Source organism: Ornithorhynchus anatinus, chromosome 14 (assembly GCF_004115215.2).
Source record: "Ornithorhynchus anatinus isolate Pmale09 chromosome 14, mOrnAna1.pri.v4, whole genome shotgun sequence".
In the NCBI taxonomy this organism is placed as follows: Eukaryota; Metazoa; Chordata; class Mammalia; order Monotremata; family Ornithorhynchidae; genus Ornithorhynchus; species Ornithorhynchus anatinus.
The window spans coordinates 44269202-44291546 of NC_041741.1; the positions used below are offsets into that span (position 1 = coordinate 44269202).

At 52.4% G+C, this 22345-nt stretch overlaps 1 protein-coding gene across 3 annotated transcripts in view; it reads left to right on the top strand.

Annotated features, from left to right (window-relative positions):
* CYTH4 (cytohesin 4) overlaps window positions 1-15583 on the top strand; it is a 29227-nt gene extending 13644 nt beyond the window's left edge. For 2 of the 3 annotated variants that reach the window (XM_029078468.2, XM_029078469.2), the window contains 6 exons: window positions 644-756; window positions 923-1071; window positions 7960-8071; window positions 11859-11930; window positions 12784-12938; window positions 14365-15583. In XM_029078468.2, coding sequence (XP_028934301.1) covers window positions 644-756; window positions 923-1071; window positions 7960-8071; window positions 11859-11930; window positions 12784-12938; window positions 14365-14757 — 994 coding nt within the window. In that variant the 3' untranslated portion in view covers window positions 14758-15583. Of the gene's footprint in view, window positions 1-643; window positions 757-922; window positions 1072-7959; window positions 8072-11531; window positions 11609-11858; window positions 11931-12783; window positions 12939-14364 lie in introns of all 3 variants that reach the window. The other variant, XM_029078470.1, reaches the window with a different exon arrangement.
* The last annotated feature ends 6762 nt before the right edge of the window (window positions 15584-22345 follow it).

Genomic DNA, 22345 nt, shown 5'->3' on the forward strand with positions numbered 1-22345 from the left:
CTACATCACTTCCCTACTATCTGAGCTGGGGCAAGTCACTGAATTGCTCTGGGACTCAGTTTCCTTATCTGTAAAAGGGAGATAAAATACTTGTTCTCCTTCCATCTGGGACAGTGAGCCCTTTGTGGGATGGGGTCTGTGTTCCACTGGCTTATACTGTTTCTAGCGCAGCACTTAATACATAGAAACCCAAGTTATTATCATTATTATTGGGTTTTCTGTGGTATTTGTAAAATGCTTACTATGTTCCAGGCACTGTATTAAGTAAGGGGGTCTAATCAGGTTGCATGCAGTCCTTGTTCCACATAGGGCTCACAGTCTTAATCCCTGTTTTCCAGAGGAGGTAACTGAGGCACAGAAAAGTGAAGTGACTTACCCAAGATCACTCAGCAGGCAAGTGGCAGAGCTGAGATTAGAACCCAGGTCCTTCTGATTCCCAGGCCCCATGCTCTATCCACTAGACCACGCTGCTTGTTGTTTTTATTATATCTTTCCCAAAGCTTAGCACAGCACTTGGCACATAGGAAGTACTTATTAAATACCATCATATTATTAGTAGTAACAGCCGTGCCGGTGTACCTGAGCCCTGCTGTGGTCAGGGAGCTTACGGACTCACTCTCTTCCACCCACGTGCCCTTGGCAGGCAGTTCCTGTGGAGCTTTCGGCTGCCGGGCGAGGCCCAGAAGATCGATCGGATGATGGAGGCGTTCGCCACGCGCTACTGCGTCTGCAACCCGGGGGTCTTCCAGTCCACGGGTAAGGGGCAGCCGGACACCCGTCTCTCCTGCCGGTCTGTGCTGTGGGCGGTTGGGAGGAGCCCAGCTGATCTGTCCCGCGGCAGCTCCAGAACGGGCCTCGAGGGCGGAGCGGTGGCAGGGAGGGAGGTCGAGGATGGTGACCGTCGCCCCTTCCCGCCCCACAGACACCTGCTACGTGCTCTCCTTCTCGGTCATCATGCTGAACACCAGCCTGCACAACCCCAACGTGCGGGACAAGCCCCCCTTTGAGCGCTTTGTGTCCATGAACCGGGGCATCAACGAGGGTGGAGACCTGCCCGAGGAACTGCTCAAGGTAAGAGCCGGTGGCAGCCCCTCCCCGGGGTTGACTCCCGCTGCCCATGACCTCTTCTTCTCCTGTCCTGGGGGGAGCCGGAGCAAGGGGGCCCTGACCCTGCATCTGAGGACTGGGAGCGGGGGACCTGTGTTCTAAACCCGACTCCGCCACTCGCCTGTCGTGTGTGACCTTGGGCAAGTAGGTCATTCAGTCAACCGTATTTCCCGAGCGCTTACTGTGTGCAGAGCACTGTTCTAAGTGCTTGGGAGAGTGCAGTACAATATAGTGGACATATTCCCCGCCCACAGCAAGTCTAGGAAATCACTCGACCACTCTGGGTCTCAGTCTCCTCATCTGTGAAATAGAGATTCCGTAGCAGTTCTCTCTCCCCTCTTAGACTGTGAGCCCAGTGTTGGACAGGGACTATGTCCAATGTGATTATCTTGTATTTACCCCAGGGCTTAGAACAGTGCTTGGCACATAGTTAACAAACACCATTATAATTATTATTATCATCGTCATTATTAGAGTGAGGTAATTGTGCTTCTGAGTTGGGAGTACAAGAGCTGGAAGGAGGCCAACGGAATTAGCAGATACAATCCCTGCCCATATGGAGCTCCAATGACAGAGTAATCAAAATTAATAGTTGTGGGTGCAATAGAATAAACACATATACATATGTTCAGAGGACAATAATAACCATTCTGGTATTTGTTAAGTGCTTACTATGTCCCAGGCACTGTACTAAGTGCTGGGGTGGATACAAGCAAATCAGGTTGGACACAATCCCTGTCCCATGTTGGGCTCAGAGTTTCAATCCCCATTTTCCAGATGAGGTAAGTGAGGCACAGAGAAGTTAAATGACTTGCCCAAGGTCACAGTGCAAACCAGTGTCAGAGCCAGGGTTAGAACCCATGACTCTCTGACTCCCAGGGCTAGTGGAAAGAGCATGGGCTCGGGAGTCAGAGGTCGTGGCTTCTAATCCCAGCTCTGCCACTTGTCAGCCATGAGACTTTGGGCAAGTCACTTAACTTCTCTGTGCCTCAGTTACCTCACCTGTTAAATGAGGATTAAGACTGTGAGCCCCACCTAGGACAACCTGAATAACCTTGTATCTCCCCCAGTGCTTAGAACAGTGATTGGCATATGGTAAGCGCTTAACAAATACCATCATCATTATTATTATTATGGGGGTGGTGGGTTTATATGACTTGGGGTGCTCAGAATGAATCAGGGAAGGGAGTGGGAAGGGCAGTGGTCTGTCATATGTAAAGAGGGAGTTCCAACCTGGAGGAATGTGGTGAGCAAGGGATGGAAGTGATGGAGAGGGGTCAGTCAATCATATTTATTGAGCGCTTACCGTATGCAGAGCACTGCACTATGCACTTGGGAGAGTACAATACAACGGACACATTCCCCACCCATACGGCTCTTACAGTTTAACGGGGAGACAGACGTCAATATAAATAAACTATAGCTATGTATGTAAATGCTGTGGCACTGGGGTAGATAATCCTTCCCCATTCCTTTTTGGCATTCACTCCCCCCAAGCACCACCCCCATCACTTCTCAGCCTCCCAGTAGGAGAGGAGACAAACATTTTCCCATTTCACAGATGAGGAAGCTGAGGCTTACGGTCATGCAGCCGGAAGAAGGGTCCCCTGCCTTTCTCTGGAACTGTGTCAAGTGGGGAGGGGAGTGGGGAGACTTGATCATCTCATCTGCAAGAAGCACCACAGTTTAGTCTGGAAGGAAAGGATAGAGAGGATTGGGAAGTTGTGGGTGAAGAGAGCATGTCTGTAGCGGGGGTGAGTTGGTGAAGAACCTTCAAACTGTTCATTAAACATTAACAAAGAATCAAGGCACCAGCATGTTATATTCTCAAAAGACGTCTTCCTCTTCCCCTTCTCTTTGACTTCTTCTTCCTCCTTCTCATCTCCCTCTTCCTCCTACCCCCTCCCCCTCCTTCTTCTTCTCTTCCTCCTTCCCCCTCCTCCTTCTCCTCCAGGAAACTTTTCAGGAAGACTCATTGTATTGCAATGGCTGTCACGAGGGAGCCATTCAGTAGTATGTATTGAGAAGCTACTGAGGCCAGGGTATTGTACTAATGCCCGGAGAGAGTATAGTCAAAATAACAGACCTGATTCCTGCTCCCAGAGAGCTTACACTCCAATGGGGGAGACCAGCAGACGAACCTTTTTTGCTCCCTAAACCACGGGCATCGTCCCCACATTTTGCTGAGGTTTGGGGAGTGCGACCAGGTGCCCGGCATTGGGCAGTATGACCACGGTTTAGGAGACTCTATCTGCCACCCTGAAGGCCTCCAAAGCAGTCCTGGGGGATCCAACATCTGCCCTGGTGGTGGGGTTGGGGGGACCGCTCCGCAGTGAGGAGGAAAAGAAAAAGGAAGGAATTTGGGCAGCTTCCCTTGCATCTCTCTCTCCTTCACTTCCCCTTCTTGTTCCTCCTCCTTTTTCTTCTCCTCTGCCTCCTTTTCTTGCTTCTCCTCTTCCTGAGCTATGGGAGCACTGGCTGCCAAGGGGCCGAGTGATTGCAAATCCAGGTCGCGTTATCTAGTGGATAGAGTAAGGGCCTGGGAGTCAGAAGGATCTGGGTTCTAAGCCCGGTTCCACCACTTGTCTGCTGTGTGATCTCGGGCAAGTCACTTCACTTCTCTGTGCCTCAGGTCCCTCATCTGTAAAATGGGTATTAATACTGTGAACCCCATGTGGGACATGGACTGTGTCCAACCTGATTAACATGTATCATGTACCTTAGTACAATGCCTGGCACCTAGTAAGTGCTTAACAAATACCATAAAGAAAAGAAGAAAGAAGAAATCCGAGGGGCCAGTGGGCAGAGTCCACAGAAGGGAGAGCCAGGGCCGCTGACCTCTGACCCTGCTTTCCAAGCACAGCAGCCCTGGCTCTGCTGCTCCTTAGCTGGTCATAATTATTGTTATTATTATTTTATATCTGCCATTTTCACTTTTAAACAGCAAGCTTACCTCCACCTCAGCTCCTGCCGCCATCTCGGAAGTGGCGGTGGGTTTCCGGGACCTGGGATGGGAACCGGGAGGCATTAGAGCAAGGAAGGGCAGGGCTGAAAGTCTACCTGGTGGCAAGCTTGGCAAATCCATATAGGCTCCACCAACTTAATAATAATAATGATAATTATGATACTTGTTAAGTGCTTACTGTGCGCCAGGCACTGTTCTAAGCATCGGGGTAGATACAAATTAATCAGATTGGAAACAGTCCCTGACCCACATGGGGCTCACAGTTTTAATCCCCATTTTACAGATGAGGGAACTGAGGCATGGAGAAGTTAAGTGACCTGTCCAAGGTCACACAGCAGACAAGTGGCAGAGCCTGGATTAGAACCCAGATCCTTTCGACTCCCAGGCCTGGGCTCTACCCACTTAGCCAAGCTGCTTCTTGTAGACAGAACCTTCCGGTGAGTGTCCTTGGGTTGCGTAACAGAATGTCACGCACGCAAGTCTGTCGCTTGCACAAAGACGGGAATTTGCAAAGGGATGTCCGGACTTTTTTAGTTCCAACCGTTACCTCTTTTTAATCCTAGAGCCAGTCCTTCCCCTTGACCTACCCTGTGGCTGGAGCCAAGTTATTTCACCTCTCTAACAATAATCACCATCCTCATCATTGTGGTATTTGTTAAGTGCGTACAACGTGCCGACCACTAAGCTAAGTGTTGGGGTGGGTACAAGATTGTCAAAACGCAATCCCCATCACAAAAAGGGCTCAGTCTAAGAGACAGAGAATGGGCATTAAATCCCGATTTTACAGATGAGGAAATGGAGGCAAAGAGAAGTGAAGTGACTTATTCAAGGTAACACAGCAGGAGAGAGGCAGAGGCAGGATTAGAACCCAGTTCCTCAGACTCTCAGGCCTTCCACCAGGCCACACTGATGCTCACCGGGCCTCTGTTTCACCTTCTGAAAGGGAGTTGAGGGGGGCTGAGATTATGGTTGTGTAAAGCCATTAAAAGATAAAGGCATTAAATAAGTCCAAACTTGTATTATCCAGGTATCCCATGGGTATGAATTCCCCCTGCCCCCTCAGGTCTATGCAGAGTCAGCTGTGTGACTGTGGGCAAGTCACTTAACTTCTCTGGGCCTCACTTCCCTCATCTGTAAAATGGGAATTAACTGTGAGCCTCACGTGGGACAACTTGATTACCCTGTATCTATCTCAGCGCTTAGAACAGTGCCCTGCACGTAGTAAGCGCTTAACAAATACCAGCAATATTATAAAGGGGGAGGGTGATTTGACTTCAATTCCCAGTATCTCTTTAAAAAAGAAATGAGTATTCATGAAGTGCTTGGTATGTGTCAAGCAAGTCAACGGTCCTGGGGCCGGTGTGGACATTTGCAGCCAGGATTGGGAGGCAGGTGGGGAAGAGAAAAGACGTCTCCTCCCCTGAAAAGCTAGGGTGACCAGTCAACTTGTTGTATTCGGGAGAGTTGATTTTCAGATGGTCTGTCCCCTGCTGATTCAGTCAAACAGTTTTAGACTACCTAAGCGCTGAGGTAGATCCAAATGAATTTTGTTGGACACAGTCCCTGTCCTGCATGAGGCTCACTGTCTAAGTAGGAGGGAAAACAGGAGAACAGAGCCATGGAGGAGTTAATCAGAAGGTCATGGGTTCTAGTCCCGGATCCACTACTTGACTGCTGTGTGACCTTGGGCAAATCACTTCACTTTTCTGTGCCTCAGTTCCCTCATCTGTAAAATGGGGAGTGAGACTGTGAGCCCCACGTGGGACAGGGACTGCGTTCAACCTGATGGGAAGCAGCACGGTGAGGTGGATAGAGCACGGGCCTGGGAGTCAGAAGGTCATGGGTTCTAATGCCGCATCCGCCACTTTTTTGCTGTGTGGCCTTGAGCAAGTCTCTTAACTTCCCTCTGTCTCATTTACCTCATCTGTAAAATGGGGGTTAAGACTGTGAGCCCCATGTGAGACATGGACAGTGTCCAACCTGATTTGCTTGGATCCACCCCAGCGCTTAGCAGAGTGCCTGGCACATATAAGCGCTTAACAAATACCATAATTATTATTATTATTAAGTGATTTGGCCAAGGTCACACAACAAGCATTTGGGAGAACTGGGATTAGAACCCAGGTCTTCTAACTCCCACGCTCTTTCCACTAGGCCACACTGCTTCTCTTTTGGCCAAGGTCACTCTCTTGGGGTTCTCCGAGGCCCCCAGATGGGGACCGGTGAGTCACGATGCCCAGTTAGTGACCGCAGGAAGTGAGAACCGTCTGGCAAAGGGGCTGGGGGAGGTGGAGCCATAAAGGCTGCTGTGTGTGCCTTAAGTGCCCCCCACCATCCGCGCCCCCCACCATCCCGGCCCTCCCTGGGAAACGGGCAGAGCAACCCCCACTGCTGCCATATCCTGGGGTTCCATAGATCCCCACCGTCTGCCCCCCGCCCTGCCCACCTGATTACAGGAAGTTGCACGATCTTCAAATATTAGTCAATCAGGGATGTCCTGGCTGGACCGCGCAACTCCGGCCAGGCTCCCGATGAGGAACTCTCCAACCGGTTGGACAAATAACCCACGGATGTGACGCTGGCGTGTGTGACTCAGATCACGTCCTCCCGGGAGGGGAGACCTTGGGGAAATGGTGAAAGGGGAAGAGATGGCTGGGCTTCCCCATATTTGCCATGGACTCGGGGTCAGGCTGCCGGTTTGTGCCTTGGGCTGTGAGGCGAGGGGACCCGGTGCTCCTCGGGCTGCCTGACTCCCTCTGAAATCAGGGGGTGGGAGCCTGCCCAGCTGACCACACGCTTCTTGCTCCATAAAGCCCTTTGCCAATCATGCTGGATGGGATGGGCAAATTGAGGGGGGTGAAGGGGAGGAATCTTACGTATTTCCCTCCGATTGGCCAGGGTTCCTCTCTGCCCATGTGCCCGGGTCTGTAAGCGAGGCCGGAAACCCAGCTCCCCCCTCCAACTTGCCGTCACCTCCGGGGGTCTTGCGGCCATAGCTGCCACGCTTCTCTGGTATCGCCTGGATTTCACCCCCATCTCACCCAGGTCTCACCCAAAATGCAGCCCATTCTCTCCGCCTTCCCTCCCCCGTGCCCAGTGGTGAGCAGCTATTAGTGATGCTGAATCCCCTCTCCTCTTACCTCTCCTCCCAGCCCCTGGCCTCCTGCCAGCCCCCTCGTCACCCTTGCTAGCCCCGGACCCTGGGATCCTGCTGGACAGGGAACATGTCTGCTAATTCTGCTATATTGTACTCTCTCAGTGCTCAGTACAGTGTTCTACACGTAGTAAACACTCAATAAATACCATTGATTGATTGATTGGGTTTTGTGTGCAAAGCACTGTACTAAGCGATTGGGAGAGTACAATATAACAAAAACATGAGTGAGTGAATGAATGAATAAATGAATAGACACATTCCCTGCCCATAATGAGTTTACAGGCTAGAAATCAGAATGGTGCTAACTGAGCACCTACTGGCTGCAGTGCACTGGACTGAGCACTTGGGAAAATACAGCCGGAGCAATAACAGCAGCTGACATGTTTCCTGTCCCCAAGGAGCTCCCACTGTAATCAGAGCGATGCAGTGTGTAGATGTGAGCCATGGGGATTGTCTCCAGGTCCTGGGAATGGGTTTGGAGGCCCAAGGCAGCCCAGGGAAGCCCATGGGTGCACCTGCCCAGGTGTATTTCCAGTGGAAGGGGGTAAGGGGATAAGGTAATATTAATGGGCCACTAGTTCCTGGGCACAAACCCCCTTAGCTGCATGGGTGAGCAGCAGGCTGGATGGTCCAGAGAAATCCAGAGGTCTCCCCAGCCCAGGGGGAGAGACCTCTCCCTTCCCCCATCACCTCAAGGTTCCTCCCTAGAGCCCTCTTCTTCCTTGTGCAGAATCTCTTCGAGAGCATCAAGAGCGAGCCGTTCTCCATCCCTGAGGATGATGGAAATGACCTCACTCACACCTTCTTCAACCCCGATCTCGAAGGCTGGCTGCTCAAACTCGGTGAGAGGCCAGTCATCTCTGTCCCTGGAGACTGGGGCTGGGGTTGGACCTGTGGGTGGGGGAGGGGAGCAGTCACCTCCTGACCTTCATTCATTCATTCAATAGTATTAATTGAGCGCTTACTATGTGCAGAGCACTGTACTAAGCGCTTGGAATGAACAAGTCGGCAACAGATAGAGAGGGTCCCTCCGTTTGACGGGCTTACAGTCTAATCGGGGGAGACAGGCAGACAAGAACAATGACAATAAATAGAGTCAAGGGGAAGAACATCTCATAAAAACAATGGCAACTAAATAGAATCAGGGTATGTACAGCTCATTAAACAAAATAAACAACATAAATAGGGTGATAAAGATATATACAGTCGAGCGGACCTGAGGATAGCCTAGTGGAAAGGACACGGGACTTCATCCGTTAGTGACTTCCTGATCACTTTGGAAACTCATCCATCGAGCTTCTCTTCCAGCATTCACTGTTAAATATGAGGACCTTCTGGAGACTGGAAGCTCCTTGTGGGCAGGAATTGTGTCTACTCTGTCGTATTGCACTTTTCAAGCATTCAGTAAGTGCTCAATAAATACCAATGATTGATTGTTTGGGAGTCAGGAGACCGGGTTCTAATCCCAGCTCCTCCCCTGGCCTACCTTGGGACCTTCGGCTAGGCACTTCACTTCTCTGGGCTTCAGTTTCCTCATCTGCAAAATGACAAGACATCAGCTCTCCCTCCCTCTTAGACCATGGGGGACAGGGACTGTGCCTGATCTGATTATCTTCTTTTGACTTCAGAGCTTAGCACAGTGCCTGGCACATGCTAAGACCTTAATAAATAGAATAATAATAAAAAGTGCACCTCCCGCATCTCAAGCAGAGATTTAATCTATCAAATAGCACGGCCTAATGGAAAGAGCGTGGGTCTGGGGGTCAGGGAGCCTGGGTTTTAATCCCAACTCTGTCAATTGCTTTTTGTGTGACCTTGGAAAAGTCACTTAACTGTTCTGTACCTCAGTTTCCTCAACTGTAAAATGGAGATTAAATCCTTCTCCCTCCTACTTAGACTGTGAGCTCCATGTGGGGCAGGGACTGTGTCCTACCTGTATCTCCCCCAGCACTTAGAACAGTGCTTTGACACATACTAAGTCCTTAACAAATCCCATAAAACAAAAATGAACCAAACAATCAAGCTGACCTCCTTGAGTCTCTCCAGGGAGACTCAGTCTCCAGGGCTGATCTGTTGACCCCACTGTGGGGAGAGTTCAGGGGTTCAGTAGCTTCTAAACAGTGCTCTCTGGGCTGAGGGTCAACAGGGCATGGGAGCACAGAGCTTCAGTCGATTGAGCAGGGGTGGAGAGGTGGAATAGGCCAAAAGGGATAGGAAAGATAAGGAAACTATCCTGAAATGGAAGCCTTAGAGTGGGCAATCTAATGAATTAATGTTGGTATTTGTTAAGCGCTTGCTATGTGCAGAGCACTCTTCTAAGCACTGGGGGAGATCCAAAGTCATCAGGTGAGGCTCACAGTTAATTCCCATTTTACAGATGAGGTCACTGAGGCACAGAGAAGTGAAGTGACTTGCCCACAGTCACACAGCTGACAAGTGGCAGAATAGCGTGGCTCAGTGCAAAGAGCCCGGGCTTGGGAGTCAGAGGGCTTGGGTTCGAGTGCCGACTCTGCCACTTAGTTGTGTGACTGTGGGCAAGTCACTTAACTTCGTTGTGCCTCAGTGACCTCATCTGTAAAATGGGGATTAAGACTGTGAGCCTCACGTGGGACAACCTGATTACCCTGTATCTACACCAGCGCTTAGAACAGTGCTCGGCACATAGTAAGCGCTTAACGAATGCCAACATTATTAGAGAAGCAGCGTGGCTCAGCGGAAAGAACCCGGGCTTGGGAGTCAGAGGTCATGGGTTCGAATCCCGGCTCAGCCGCTTGTCAGCTCTGTGACTGTGGGCAAGTCACTTCACTTCTCTGTGCCTCAGTTACCTCATCTGTAAAATGGGGATTAACTGTGAGCCTCACGTGGGACAACCCGATTACCCTGTATCTCCTCGGCGCTTAGAACAGTGCTCCGCACATAATAAGCACTTAACAAATACCAGCATTATTATTAGAAAAGTGCGGACTGACTTGTAACGTGCAAATCTATGTAAATCAAATGACAAGAAGAGGGAAGTATGAACATATCAGGAACTGCAGTGTACAGAGACAGATCACGGCCTTCAGTTCTTGAGAACATACAGCCGACGTGAAAGACGGGGTCCCTGCCCTCCAGGAGTTTACAGTTGGATGAATCTGTCTGCAGAGTTTTGTGGAGCAACACAAGGCCCAGGGCGGTGCTGTTCTAGGTCTTTGCTAAATTCCCAGGGTGGAGTCCTCGGATGGCATTCGGCCTGATTCTCCACTGGATCTCCTCAAGCGATCAATCAGTGATATTTATTGAGTGCTTTACCATAAGCGCTTTGGAAAAGTACAGTACTATAAAATCGATGCATACAATTCCTGCCCCCAAGAAGCTCACAGTCTCCGGGGCGATTACCTGGGAGGGGGGTCAAAGAGAGGGGCGGAATGCCAGTCTAGGGAATCAAGACAATATTGTAGAGAACACTTGCGGAGGGGTGAATGTGTGTTTGTGGCTAGTACAGTGCACCTCACAAAGTAAGCGCTCAATAAATACCCATTCAAATGATAAATGATGATGGTTGTGTTGGTGTGTACGTGTGTGAGATTGTGGGTGGGAATGATTGTGTGACTGTGCGAGTGGGTGGGAGTGAATGTGTGAGAGACTGTATAGACGTGTGATTGTGTGGGTGTATGCGTGACTGTGAATGTGGATGTGAAATTGTACGAGGGAATGATTGTGTGGGTGGGTGGGTATGGGCGATTGTGTGGAGGTGCGTAAAATCTTGTGTGGGTGTGTACGTATGACCGTGTGATTTTGCGGATGGGGAGTCAGGGGTGGTTCGTGTAGGTTTGGCTCTGCCCGGTCCCTCGCGGCCCTCCATGGTGCCCCCACCCCAGGGAAGCAGGGACCTGGGAGTCATAAGGGCCTGGGTTCTAATCCCTTCTCTGCCACCTGTCTGCTATGTGACCTTGGACAAGTCACCTCACTTCTCTGGGCCTCAGTTTCCTCATGTATAAAGTGGGGATTAAGAGTGTGAGCCCCATGTGGGACAGGGACTGTGTCCAACCTGATTAGCTTGCATCTACCCCAGAGATTAGAACAGTTCTTGACACAGAGTAAGTGCTTAACAAATGTTATTGTCATTATTATCAATTTCTGCATCCCACCCTGCACGATTCTGTGGGAGCGTCTGCCGAGCTGGGCGTGGGAGGTCCGCGGTGCAGGGGCCCGGCTTGGCCTTGGGTTCTAGCCTAGGTCTGGGCCACCTGCCATCCCGCCACCCGTGCCCCCGTCCCCTGCCCCCGTGGGCTGACCGTTGGCTTCCCTCTGGCTGACCAGGGGGCAGGGTGAAGACCTGGAAGCGGCGCTGGTTCATTCTGACCGATAACTGCCTCTACTACTTCGAATTCACCACAGTGAGTCCCACCGCCCACCCCTCCCCGGCCCCCACCCCCACCCCATCCTGTGTGTGGGCGGGACCGTGGATGGGAGGGATGGTCCGGGAGGGCCCCCGCTGGCCTGACCCTAGCTGACCTCTTTGCACTCCTCTTTGCCCCCATCATCCACTCCATAAACTGTGCCCCTGCCCTCTCCCAAGACCCTGGTGAGGTCTCCCCGTGCCCGGCACCGGGGTGCCAGAACTCAGGATGGCCTCTTCCCTTCCAGGACAAAGAACCCCGGGGCATCATTCCGCTGGAGAACCTCTCTGTCCAGAAGGCGGAAGACCCCAAGAAGCCGGTAGGTTTCCGCGGGTGAGGGATCCGACCGATAGCTGCCCGGGGAGCAGAGCGGAGAGTTGAGAGAAGCAGTGTCGCCTAGGGGATAGAGCCCGGGTCTGGGAGTCACAAGGACCTGGGTTCTAAACCCGGCTTCCCCACCTGCCTGCTGTGTGACCTTGGGCAGGTCACTTCGTTTCACTTCTCTGTGCCTCAGTTACCTCATCGGTAAAATATGGAGTAAGGCTGTGAGCCCCATGTGGGACAGAAAGTGTCCAATCCGATTTGCGTATATCCACTCCAGAGCTTAGTACAGTGCTTGGCACATAGTAAGTGCTTAAGAATACCAGAATTATTATTATCATTATTGTTAGGGAGCAAGTACACCGGGCCAGGTCAGGAGTTACCCTTGTCCCTCCACCCACAAGGTCACTTGGGAGTGGTTCCTGAAGCTTACCTTGCTCCCTGCCCGCTGAGCCCTGAGGTCAAAGCTGGGCAGTGAGTTTATCCTGTGCCTGTGCTCCTACGGATGGAGGCTTCTCTCTGGCCTCCTCTTGCCCACTGGGCCACCGAGCTGACCCATAGAGGAGCTGGCATTGAGGGAGTGAATCTCTGCCCTCCTGGAGGTTGGATCTCGTGCTCCATCCCAACCACTTAGAGGGTGTCCAGAAAGGGAGGCCACCCCCCACCAGTGTGCTCTTGCCCATCTCTGCCAGCTTCTGGGCCCACCGGCTACCCTCTTCTGCCCGTTGGGATCTCTAGAGCCCTCGGCCAAGTGTCCCCAGCCTCCGCCCTTCTCACGGCATCTGTCACCCCCATCTTTCCCCCACCCATTCTCCTCTCCCTCCGCTTCACTCTCACTTCCTCCCTTCCAGTACTGCCTGGAGCTCTTCAACCCCAACTGCAAGGGGCAGAAGATAAAGGCCTGCAAGACGGACGGGGATGGGAAGGTGGTGGAGGGCAAGCACCAGTCCTACAAGATCTCCGCCTCCAGCTCGGAGGAGCGGGACCAGTGGATCAAGGCGATCCGGTAAGAGGGTGGGATCTTGCTAATAATAATCACAGGGGTATCCGTTCGGCGCTTACTGTGGGCTAAGCCCTGGGTTCGATAGAAGACAGTCGTACTGGTCACGGTTCATGTCCCTCGCGGGGCTCCCGGTCTAAGGGGAAGGAAGGACAGGCATTGAATCCCCATTTTACAGATGAGGAAACTGGGGCCCAGAGAAGTAAAGTGACTTGCCCAGGGTCACTCACTAGGGGAAGAGTTCCCTGCAGTCTCACAGTAGGAGGTGAGACTCCCAGGGGAAAGGAGTAAGGGGAGATTTCAAGAGATGGGAGAGACTCTCTGGGGGCAGAGCCTGTTCTTTGCGGGCTCTCCCTCTTTAGGAAAGGGCAGCTAAGGTGTGGGAGCAAAGAGGAAGGATTAAGAGAAGGGCGATGAGGGAGAGAAGGGGCACTGCACATTCCGGCGACATCAATCAATAGTATTTATTGAGCACTTACCGTATGGGGAGCAGTGTGGCTCAATGGAAAGAGCCCGGGCTTGGGAGTCAGAGGTCAGGGGTTCTAATCCCGGCTCTGCCACTTGTCAGCTGTGTGACTCTGGGCAAGTCACTTCACTTCTCTGTGCCTCAGTGACCTCATCTGTAAAATGGAGATTGAGACCGTGAGCCCCATGTGGGACAACCTGATTACCTTGGATCCCCTCCAGCGCTGAGAACAGTGCTTCGCACAGAGTAAATGCTTAACAGATACCATTATTATTATTACTAAATGCTTTGGCGAGTACAATATAGTCGGTAGACATAATCCTGCCCTCATATCCGGGTAGCTGGTCAGACCCGAAGCTGAGGAGTCAATCAGTCGACCGCCGTGGCTACAGCGCCCTCTCATGGACACCTCAGAAGTAGAAGTGCTTGGCACATAGTAAGTGCTTAAAAATACCAGAATTATTATTATTATGAATATTAGGGAGCAGAAATGCCAGCCTCAGGTACACAACTAAAGAGAGGGGGGAATAAGGAGAAAATGATGTATGTGTCATTAGTGAGATGTTCACAGTCAACCCATTAAATATGAAAAAATACCAAAAGAGTAGTTCTGCTTCCAAAGTAAAGGTATGGGAGTGAGATGGTTGCCCCTGGGGCTTGTGGGAACCTCCAGTCCTTCCCAAACCTGGCCTTTGGGAGTCCCACATGTAACCACTGCTTCTGTGGTCCCCAGGCTCAGCTCTCCGGCCCTGGGACAGGTCCATGGCTCTGGCCTGTGTCTCCGGGTTCGACCGGGCACCAGGCCTCCAGGTCATCAAGTCCATCCCCTGCCTCCAGGCCTCCAGGTCATCCAGTCCATCCCCTGCCTCATCCCAGATTCAGTTTATTGAGAGGGCACCACCTCCATCAGAAGTGCATCCAGGCTCCCTTCTTCACCATCCTCTTCCTCTTTCTCCTCCTCCCCAGGGCCAGCATCACCCGGGTCCCCTTCTTCGACCTGGTCTCCGCACGCAAGAAGAAGATCGCCAGCAAACAATGACCCCCCCACGGGTGACTTTTGACTCCTTAAGACGGCCTGATAATTACCACCTTCCGGAGACTCCGGAGACCCTTCAGCCATCCCGTGTCCCCAAGTCTCCAGGTTCTCGTGGAAACGGCACCTGGGGCTGGGGCGTAAATTGGGGGCCGACACTGCCAGCTTTAGGGGCTTCTAGGGGCCCTGAGGCCCCCAAGAGCATTCTTCTGGGACAGAGCCAGCTGCATTTTCCAGCCAACGCGATGAGGAACAGAGCAGGAGTTGGGGAATTTGCTCCCTTAGATCTCCGTCTTGTGGTACCAGCCTGCCACTGTCTTCTGTAGACATTTGGGGGCAGAAAGGGGGCAACTTGGGGCTGCATTTGGGGCTCCATTAACGGGGCCTGGGCCTTGAGAAGAGAGGGCCTTGGCTGGTGGGAGAGCAGGTCCAGAAGCCAGCAGGCCCCAGGCTCCCCTCCCCAGGATGACAGCTCTGGCTAGTTCGTCTTTCTCTCCAAAGCGGATCCGCCATGGTCTCATCCCCCTTGCCTCCCCGGGCTCTGGGCAGCCAGAGCCACTGGCTTCCTGGGACTGGCAATCTGGGACTTCCTGTTAAGCTCCAGAAACCCAGCCAGTTGACACTCAACACTAGTCTCTCCTCCGGCCCTCAACCCGCCCGTTCCTTGGGTCGCGCCCACCCCCGTGGGCCAGATCTCCAGTGGAGTCTTAGCGGCCATTGTCTTGGGGGAGAGGGCTGCCTTCTGATCATCCTTGTCTCTCCAACCGTGGCCGGAGCTCACCCTCTCCATTCTGCCAGGGTTGGCAGTGGATCGCCCAGAGCTGCAGAGGTCCGTAGAACTGAAGTCTTGAAGGGATTGGCTCTCGAGGAGTTGGGGCTTGTGGGGGTATGTCTCCCTTGTTAGGGTGTCAGCTCCTTGAGTGCAGGGATCGTGTGTACTTTATTGTGCTCTCCTAGGTGATTATTATAGTGTTCTGCACACAGTAGACCGTCATCTCCTAGAGGGCAGGGATCGGGTCTACTTCATTGTGCATTCCCAAGTGCTCCACACACAGTAGTCTTTCTTGAGGGTTAGGATTGTGTCTTTCTCTACTGTGTTCTCCCAAGTGCTTAGTACAGCACTCAACACACAGTAAAATGTCATCTCCTTCAGGGCGGGGATTGTGTCTACTTTCTTCTAGAGCGCTCTTCCAAGCTCGCAGTACAGTGCTGTGCACGCAGGAATCACTCAGTAAATACCACTGACTGATTGGGAGGAAACTTGCTTGGAGAGAGGATTTACTCTGGAAATGCAAGACACTGAACCTCTCACTCTGCCTCAAACCCTGTCCACGTGTCCTTGCTAGAGGGAAGTGGGAGGCACCCAGCCTCCAACAGAGCAGGAAGACAGGATGGGGTTTGATCTGAATGATAGATCATCTGAGGCTTTATATCAGTCCTGAGGGGAAATGGCTCTCCCATCTGGGGCCCCACCCCGCTTTCAGTTGCAGCCCACGCCCAGGCCAGCTGCAGGCTGGAAACTCCAGGACCTGAGACATGAGCAGGCCCTAGAAGAAAGTCTCAGTCGGGTCTACCAACTCAGTTAAATTGTTCTCTCCCAAGAGCTTAGTACAGTGCCCTGCACACAAGAAGCAGCGTGGCCTAATGGCAAGAGCACGGGCTTGGGAGTCAGAGGACGTCTAATCCCGGCTCCGCCACTTGTCTGCTGAGTGACCTAGGGCAAGTCGCCTGACTTCTCTGTGCCTCACTTCCCTCGTCTGGAAAATGGGAATTGAGACTGTGAGCCCTATGGGGGACAGGGACTGTGTCCAACCCAATTACCTTGTATCTACCCCGGCGCTTAGAATGGTGCTTGGCACCTAGTAAGCACTTAACGAGGACCGTATATTATGTCTACCATACCAGAGTTAGTAGACATGATTCCTGCCCACAAGGAGTTTTACAGTCTAGATGGGGAGAGATATTAAAATAAATTTCGGATATGTCCATAAGTGCAGCGGGGCTCAGAGCGGGGTGAATAAAGGGTGTAAATCCAAGTATTCAGGCCATGCAGAAAGGAGATGGAATAGAGGAAATGAGAGTTTAATTGGGGAAGGTCTTGGAGAGGAGATGTGCCTTCAAAAAGGCTTTGAAGGTGGGGAGAGTGACCGTCAGTCAGATATGAAGGGGGAGGGAGTTCCAGGCCAAAGGCAGGACATGGATGAGGGGTCAGAGGCAAGACAGACAAGATCAAAGTGGGACACCAGCCCCATAATATTTATATAAATATTCTTGTACCCTACTAACTCCCTTTATTGCTGAATTGTAGTTTCCAAGTGCATAGTACAGTGCTGTGCACAAAGTAAGCTCTCAATAAATATGATCGAATGAATGAGTGAACTCTTGTATCCCTAATCTATTTTAATATCCATCTCCCCCAGTAGGCTGAAAGTTACTTGTAGGCAGGGATCATCTCTACCAACTCTGTTGTATAGTACTTTCCCAAGTGTTTAGTACAGTGCTCTGCCTGTACTAAGCATTCAATGAATATGGTTGATTGATAGATTGATTCCTGTGATAATAGGGTTGGAAGAGAGTCTCCCCTCGCAAGGAAGCAGCCGGCAGAGGCCAAGAAGGAAGCGCTTAGTACAGTGCTCTGCACACAGTAAGTGCTCAATAAATAGGATTGAATGAAAGACGGACAGGTCCCCACTACCTTGGGGAAGACAGGGTTTAACCCAGCCCAAGAGCATCATGGAAGAAAATCGCAGGGAGGGCCACGTTCCTAGCAATGATACTAATTGTTGCATTTGTTTAAGTGCTTACTATTTGCCGAACACTGTACTAAATGCTGTAGATAGGTGAAGTAAGAACAATAATAATAATTGTGGTTTTTGTTAAGTGCTTACTATGTGTCAGGCACCATTCTAAGCACTGAGATAGATACAGATTTATCAGGTTGGGCACAGTCCCTAGCCCACTCTGGGCTCACAGTCTTAATCCCCATTTTTCAGATGAGGTGACTGAGACACAGAGAAGTTAAGTGACTGCTCAAGCTGAGGTGATTGGGGAATCCCAGGTGAGTTTGTGACACAGCCTGATCTGTGTCACAGATCAGCACGGATCCCGGGAGTCAGGAAGCTTGGGTTTTATTCCCAGCTCCACTCTACGCCTGTTGGGTGAACTTGGGCAAATGGCTTAATTTCTCTGTGCCTCGGTTTCCTCACCCGTAAAATGGGGATTTAGATACCTGTTCTCCCTCCCGCTGAGACTGTGAGCCAGGGACTGCGTCTGATCTAATTGCATTGAATCCACCCCAGCGCCCGCCACAGAGTAAGCACTTAACAAATATCACAGCTATTATCATTAATAACCGCAGTGCCGAGGCGGGTATTTAGTGGCTGCAGCAGGAGAGCTGGCCTGAGATTAGAATGTTGTCTCCCCCTCTGGTCTTTGGCGAAGCTGGACCTTTGGAGAAATGCCCGAGAAAGGGAGAAAGGGCTAGGGATGAGATGTGGGCTAGAGAGATGGGCTGGGGACTAGACGGATGGGCTGGGGGAAACACCTCAAAGGTCCAGTTTTCCTCCTGGGCAGGGGAAGGAGACGATGTAGGTCGGGGATGGGGGACCCGAGACCCAAACCGAGGAGGAGCCGCCGAGAAGGACGCGGTGGGGACGGACGGGCCGGAGCGGACGGAGGGGGAGTGAACGCTCCTCTCCGGGCTGGCCGAAAACCAGGAGCCACCTCTCTGCTCTGCAGATGCCGGGCCGGGGAGGAAACGGGGGAACCGTCGTGGAGAGTGCAGCTTCTGCGACCCTCTCCCCCAAACCCGGCACACCCCAAGCCCGAGGAGACCCCTGGCTCTCGGCCTGAGGATTCCAGGGCCAAGAGGAGGGAGACTCAGACAAGGGGAAAGGGAGGGAGCCCGGGCCTGGGAGTCAGAGTACCTAAATTCTAATCCCCGCTCTGCCACATGTCTGCTGAGTGATCTTGGACAACTCATTTCACTTCCTCTGCGTCTGGGCCACCTCATCTGTAAAATGGAGATTAAGACTGTGAGCTCCACGCGGGACCACGACGGCAACCGAACTGGTCAGCCTATATCTACCCTGGCGCTTAGTACAGTGCCTGGCGCACAGTGAGCACTTGACAGATGCAATTAAAAGAGAGAGGGGGAGAGAAAGAAGATGCCGGCAGCTGGAGTGGGAAGGAGATTTTTCCAATTTGGGGGTCCGATTTAGTTGCGGACGTTGGGATGGGTAGGCCCCGTCTCCGCTCCTTCGCTATCCCGCAGGGGGGCGCCAACTGCAAGCAAATGGTCATTGATGTGGTCAATCTGCTAGCCCGGCTGCGGGCCGAGGCCACGGCGACCACCCGGATTTCGGCTCCATTCACTTATTCAATAGTAATTATTGAGCGCTTACTATGTGCCGAGCACTGTACTAAGCGCTTGGAATGTACAGATCAGTAACAGAGACAAGCGGAGAATCCCGGAGGCGAGGAGCCTTCCCCAGGGGATGAGATGGGTGGGAGGCCCGCCCAGAGGCTTGGGCCTGGGAGAATAATGATGTTGGTATTTGTTAAGCCCTTACTATGTGCAGAGCACTGTTCTAAGCGCTGGGGGAGATACAGGGTTATCCACACGAGGCTCACAGTTAATCCTCAATTTACAGATGAGGGAACTGAGGCACAAAGAAGTTGTGACTTGCCCACAGTCACACGGCTGCCAGGTGGCAGAGCCAAAGAAGCATGGCCTAGTGAGCAGAGCACAGGACTGCCCTGCCTACAGCCCAGCCGAACCCCTAGGTACTTTGTGCACAGACCGATCAGTCCACCTCGGCCCAGTCCCCCCTGGTCCGGCCCACCCTGACCCAGTCCAGAAGCAGCGTGGCTCAGGGGAAAGAGCGTGGGCTTAGGAGTCAGAGGGCATGGATTCTAATCCCGGCTCCACCACCTGTCAGCTGTGTGACTTTGGGCAAGTCACTTGACTTCTCGGTGCCTCATTACCTCATCTGGAAAATGGGGATTAAGGCTGTGAGACTCAAGTGGGGCAACCTGATTACCCTGTATCTACCCCAGCGCTTAGAACAGCGCTCGGCACATAGGAAGCGTTTAACAAATACCAACATTATTAGAGAAGCAGCGTGGCTCAGTGAAAAGAGCCCAGGCTTGGGAGTCAGAGGGCATGGGTTCGAATGCCGGCTCAGCCGCTTGTCAGCTGTGTGACTGTGGGCAAGTCGCAACTTCTCTGTGCCTCAGTTACCTCATCTGTAAAATGGGGATTAAGACAGTGAGCCCACGTGGGACAACCTGATTACCCTGTATCTACCCCAGCACTTGGAACAGTGCTGCTCTGCACATAGTAAACGCTTAACAAATACCAACATCGGTCCACTCTGCCCCAGCTCTCCCTGACCCCTCGAAAACGCAACACCCCAAAGACCGCTTGCTCAAAATCTCCCCTCCGTTCAATCTCAAAGAAGCTTGGAGAGGAGTGACAAGAATGATGAAGGAGCTGGGGAAATTGATTTATTAGGAAAGATTAAGCGAGCTAAATATGTATCACTTAGCTCAGCGACGACTAAAACCACGATAACCGTCTACAGGGATTTGGAAGGTGTAAACACCACCGACGGAGATGTTTTCCCTGATCTGATCTCTTAAATTTTCTTCCAATTAATCACCTGCCTCGTTCCGCTTCTCCCTACCCACCCCCATCCCCAGCTCTGGAAAATGGAAGGGGAGAGCGGAGAGAACAGAGAGGAAACACTTCCTGGAGAGCAGGCCGGTCTGTGCTGGCTTGGGAGTGAAGACGTGCCCGTAAAGCCCTTGGCAAACATCACAGGCTTCAAATAAGGGTTCTGTCTGTGTCAGAGCTTCCTCCAGCCCAGAGTGCTAGGGGAATGATGGAAACTTCAAAGTCCCTCATCTATAAAGACCACTGTCTATCCTCAGCTCTGCCCCCTCCCTGGGTGTCTTTCCCCGGTGCCTTCAGGCTCCCCAACTCTAAAATGAGGCTCAGACCATCCAGAGTGAAACAAACACACACACACACGCACACACACACACCCATGAAGGGGACGGGGGCGTCCTAAGGATTTGTGGTTGGGGTCAGAGGAACAGGGGACACAGGGGTCAACAGCCCATGGAAATCCAGGCCTGATCTAGAGCCATGGGTCCGTTTCAGTGGTTTGGGTTTTGAGCCCCTGTGAATCCCACCCAGCCCCCCCACCTTTCTGAGTTTAGGGCCTTTTCATGCTCTTTGCTCACCACCCCCGCCAAGAGCCTCTCCAGCTCGGCGTCTGTGTCTGGAGAAGTCTCCGCCTGTTTCTCTCTGCTTCATTGATTCTCTCTCTCGCTTCATGTCTTGACTGCAAATAGATCCTCTCCCCTCTCTGCCCCAGCTCCTTCATTTCTGCTTTGGCTATTATTCATCTTTGGAGCCGCAGCACCAAGTGCAGCAAAGGCTTCTGGGAAGAGGCTCTTAGGAGACTCAGAGAAGCCGTGGCTGGAAGGCATCAGTTGCCAGTCTCTCACTCCCCTGCCTGGGGCGGGCCTGACCTCTACCATCCCAGGCAGAGAGCTGCCCTCTCTGCCCTGAAAATTTCCAGGAAAAGAAACTTCACAACTTCTTTTTCATTCCTGGACCTGATACTCACCTGCTGGGCAGGAAGTACCTCCAAATGTTTAACCTAAACCTCTCATGCCGCCAGGAAAAAAAAAGGGCTCTCCCTCTCGTCCTGTCCCCGTGGAAATAGAACAGCTGCTCCCTGCGCCCAATCGATCGATCAGTGGCATTTATTGAGTGTTTTCTGGGTGCAGAGCACTGTACTAAGCGCTTGGGAGAGTACAATATAACCTATCTGGGAGACATGTTCCCTGCCCACGATGAGCTTACAGTCTACAGACCCCCTTTTCCCCTATATACACCCTCAGCCCTCTCTTCTCCAGGCTGAAGAATCCTTGCTCTCAGAGGTTCTCCTCCCAAGCCTCTTTCCCAGTCCTCCCATTTTGCATGTTGGCCCCCCCCAGATTCTCTCCCACATCCACCCCGTGTTTGCCTCACCTTGCTCCTCCCTTCTTTCTTTTCTCCCATCCCCACTGGGGAGGGGCTCAGGTTTGGTAGCAGCTGGTCCCCGTGGCCACTGCCTTGGTCTTGGTCCCCCTGGCTTCTTTGGTAGGAGGTGGGAGAGGGCAGAGTTGAAGAAGGATCCACCCGGTGACACCCCCAGCTCTCCCCCAGACCCCGCCAAGCCTGGCTTCACATCTTTCACTCTCCAGTCCAGCCTGCAGCCCTTGCGGGCCCCCCTGGATCAACCCAGACTCACATCCCTCCCACCCCTGCCAGTCCCCCAGACCACCCCTCTAAAGCGTGACTCCAGGGTTCGTGCCCCTCCCATCCCATGCAGTCCCCTTCCCCCGGGGCTTGACCACCACCCTGCCCATCTCCACATCCTTCCCCGGTTTCTCCCCCCTCCCAGCTCTCCCAGTTCCTGCTCTTTCCCCAGCCCCGCTGGACCGGTGGCCTAGGCCCCATCAGATAGCCTGTTTGACAGATTGCCGGCTGGGAAATGAGCTGCTTTTTCTCTCCAGGCCCCCTCCCATGTGAGCCTGCATGCACGCGCCCGCACACACACACACACGTGTACCCCCGACACACACACAGATGGATGGCTGGCACTTTTATTTATTTCATTTTTTCTCCTTTTATCAAGGACTCTTGCACACAGCTGGTGATTTATTTTCATAATAAGCGCCCATATATCTTCAGGAAAAGGCCGGGAGGGGAGCCGTCCCAGCATGGGGGAAGAAACAGCAGCAACGACCAAGCCTCTCTCCCTTCTCCCACCCTCCCCTCTCGCCTCCAGCCCCCCTCCCCTCTCACCTTCCCCTCCCACTCCCCCAGGGTCAGCTCCTCCTTCCGAAGATAACATA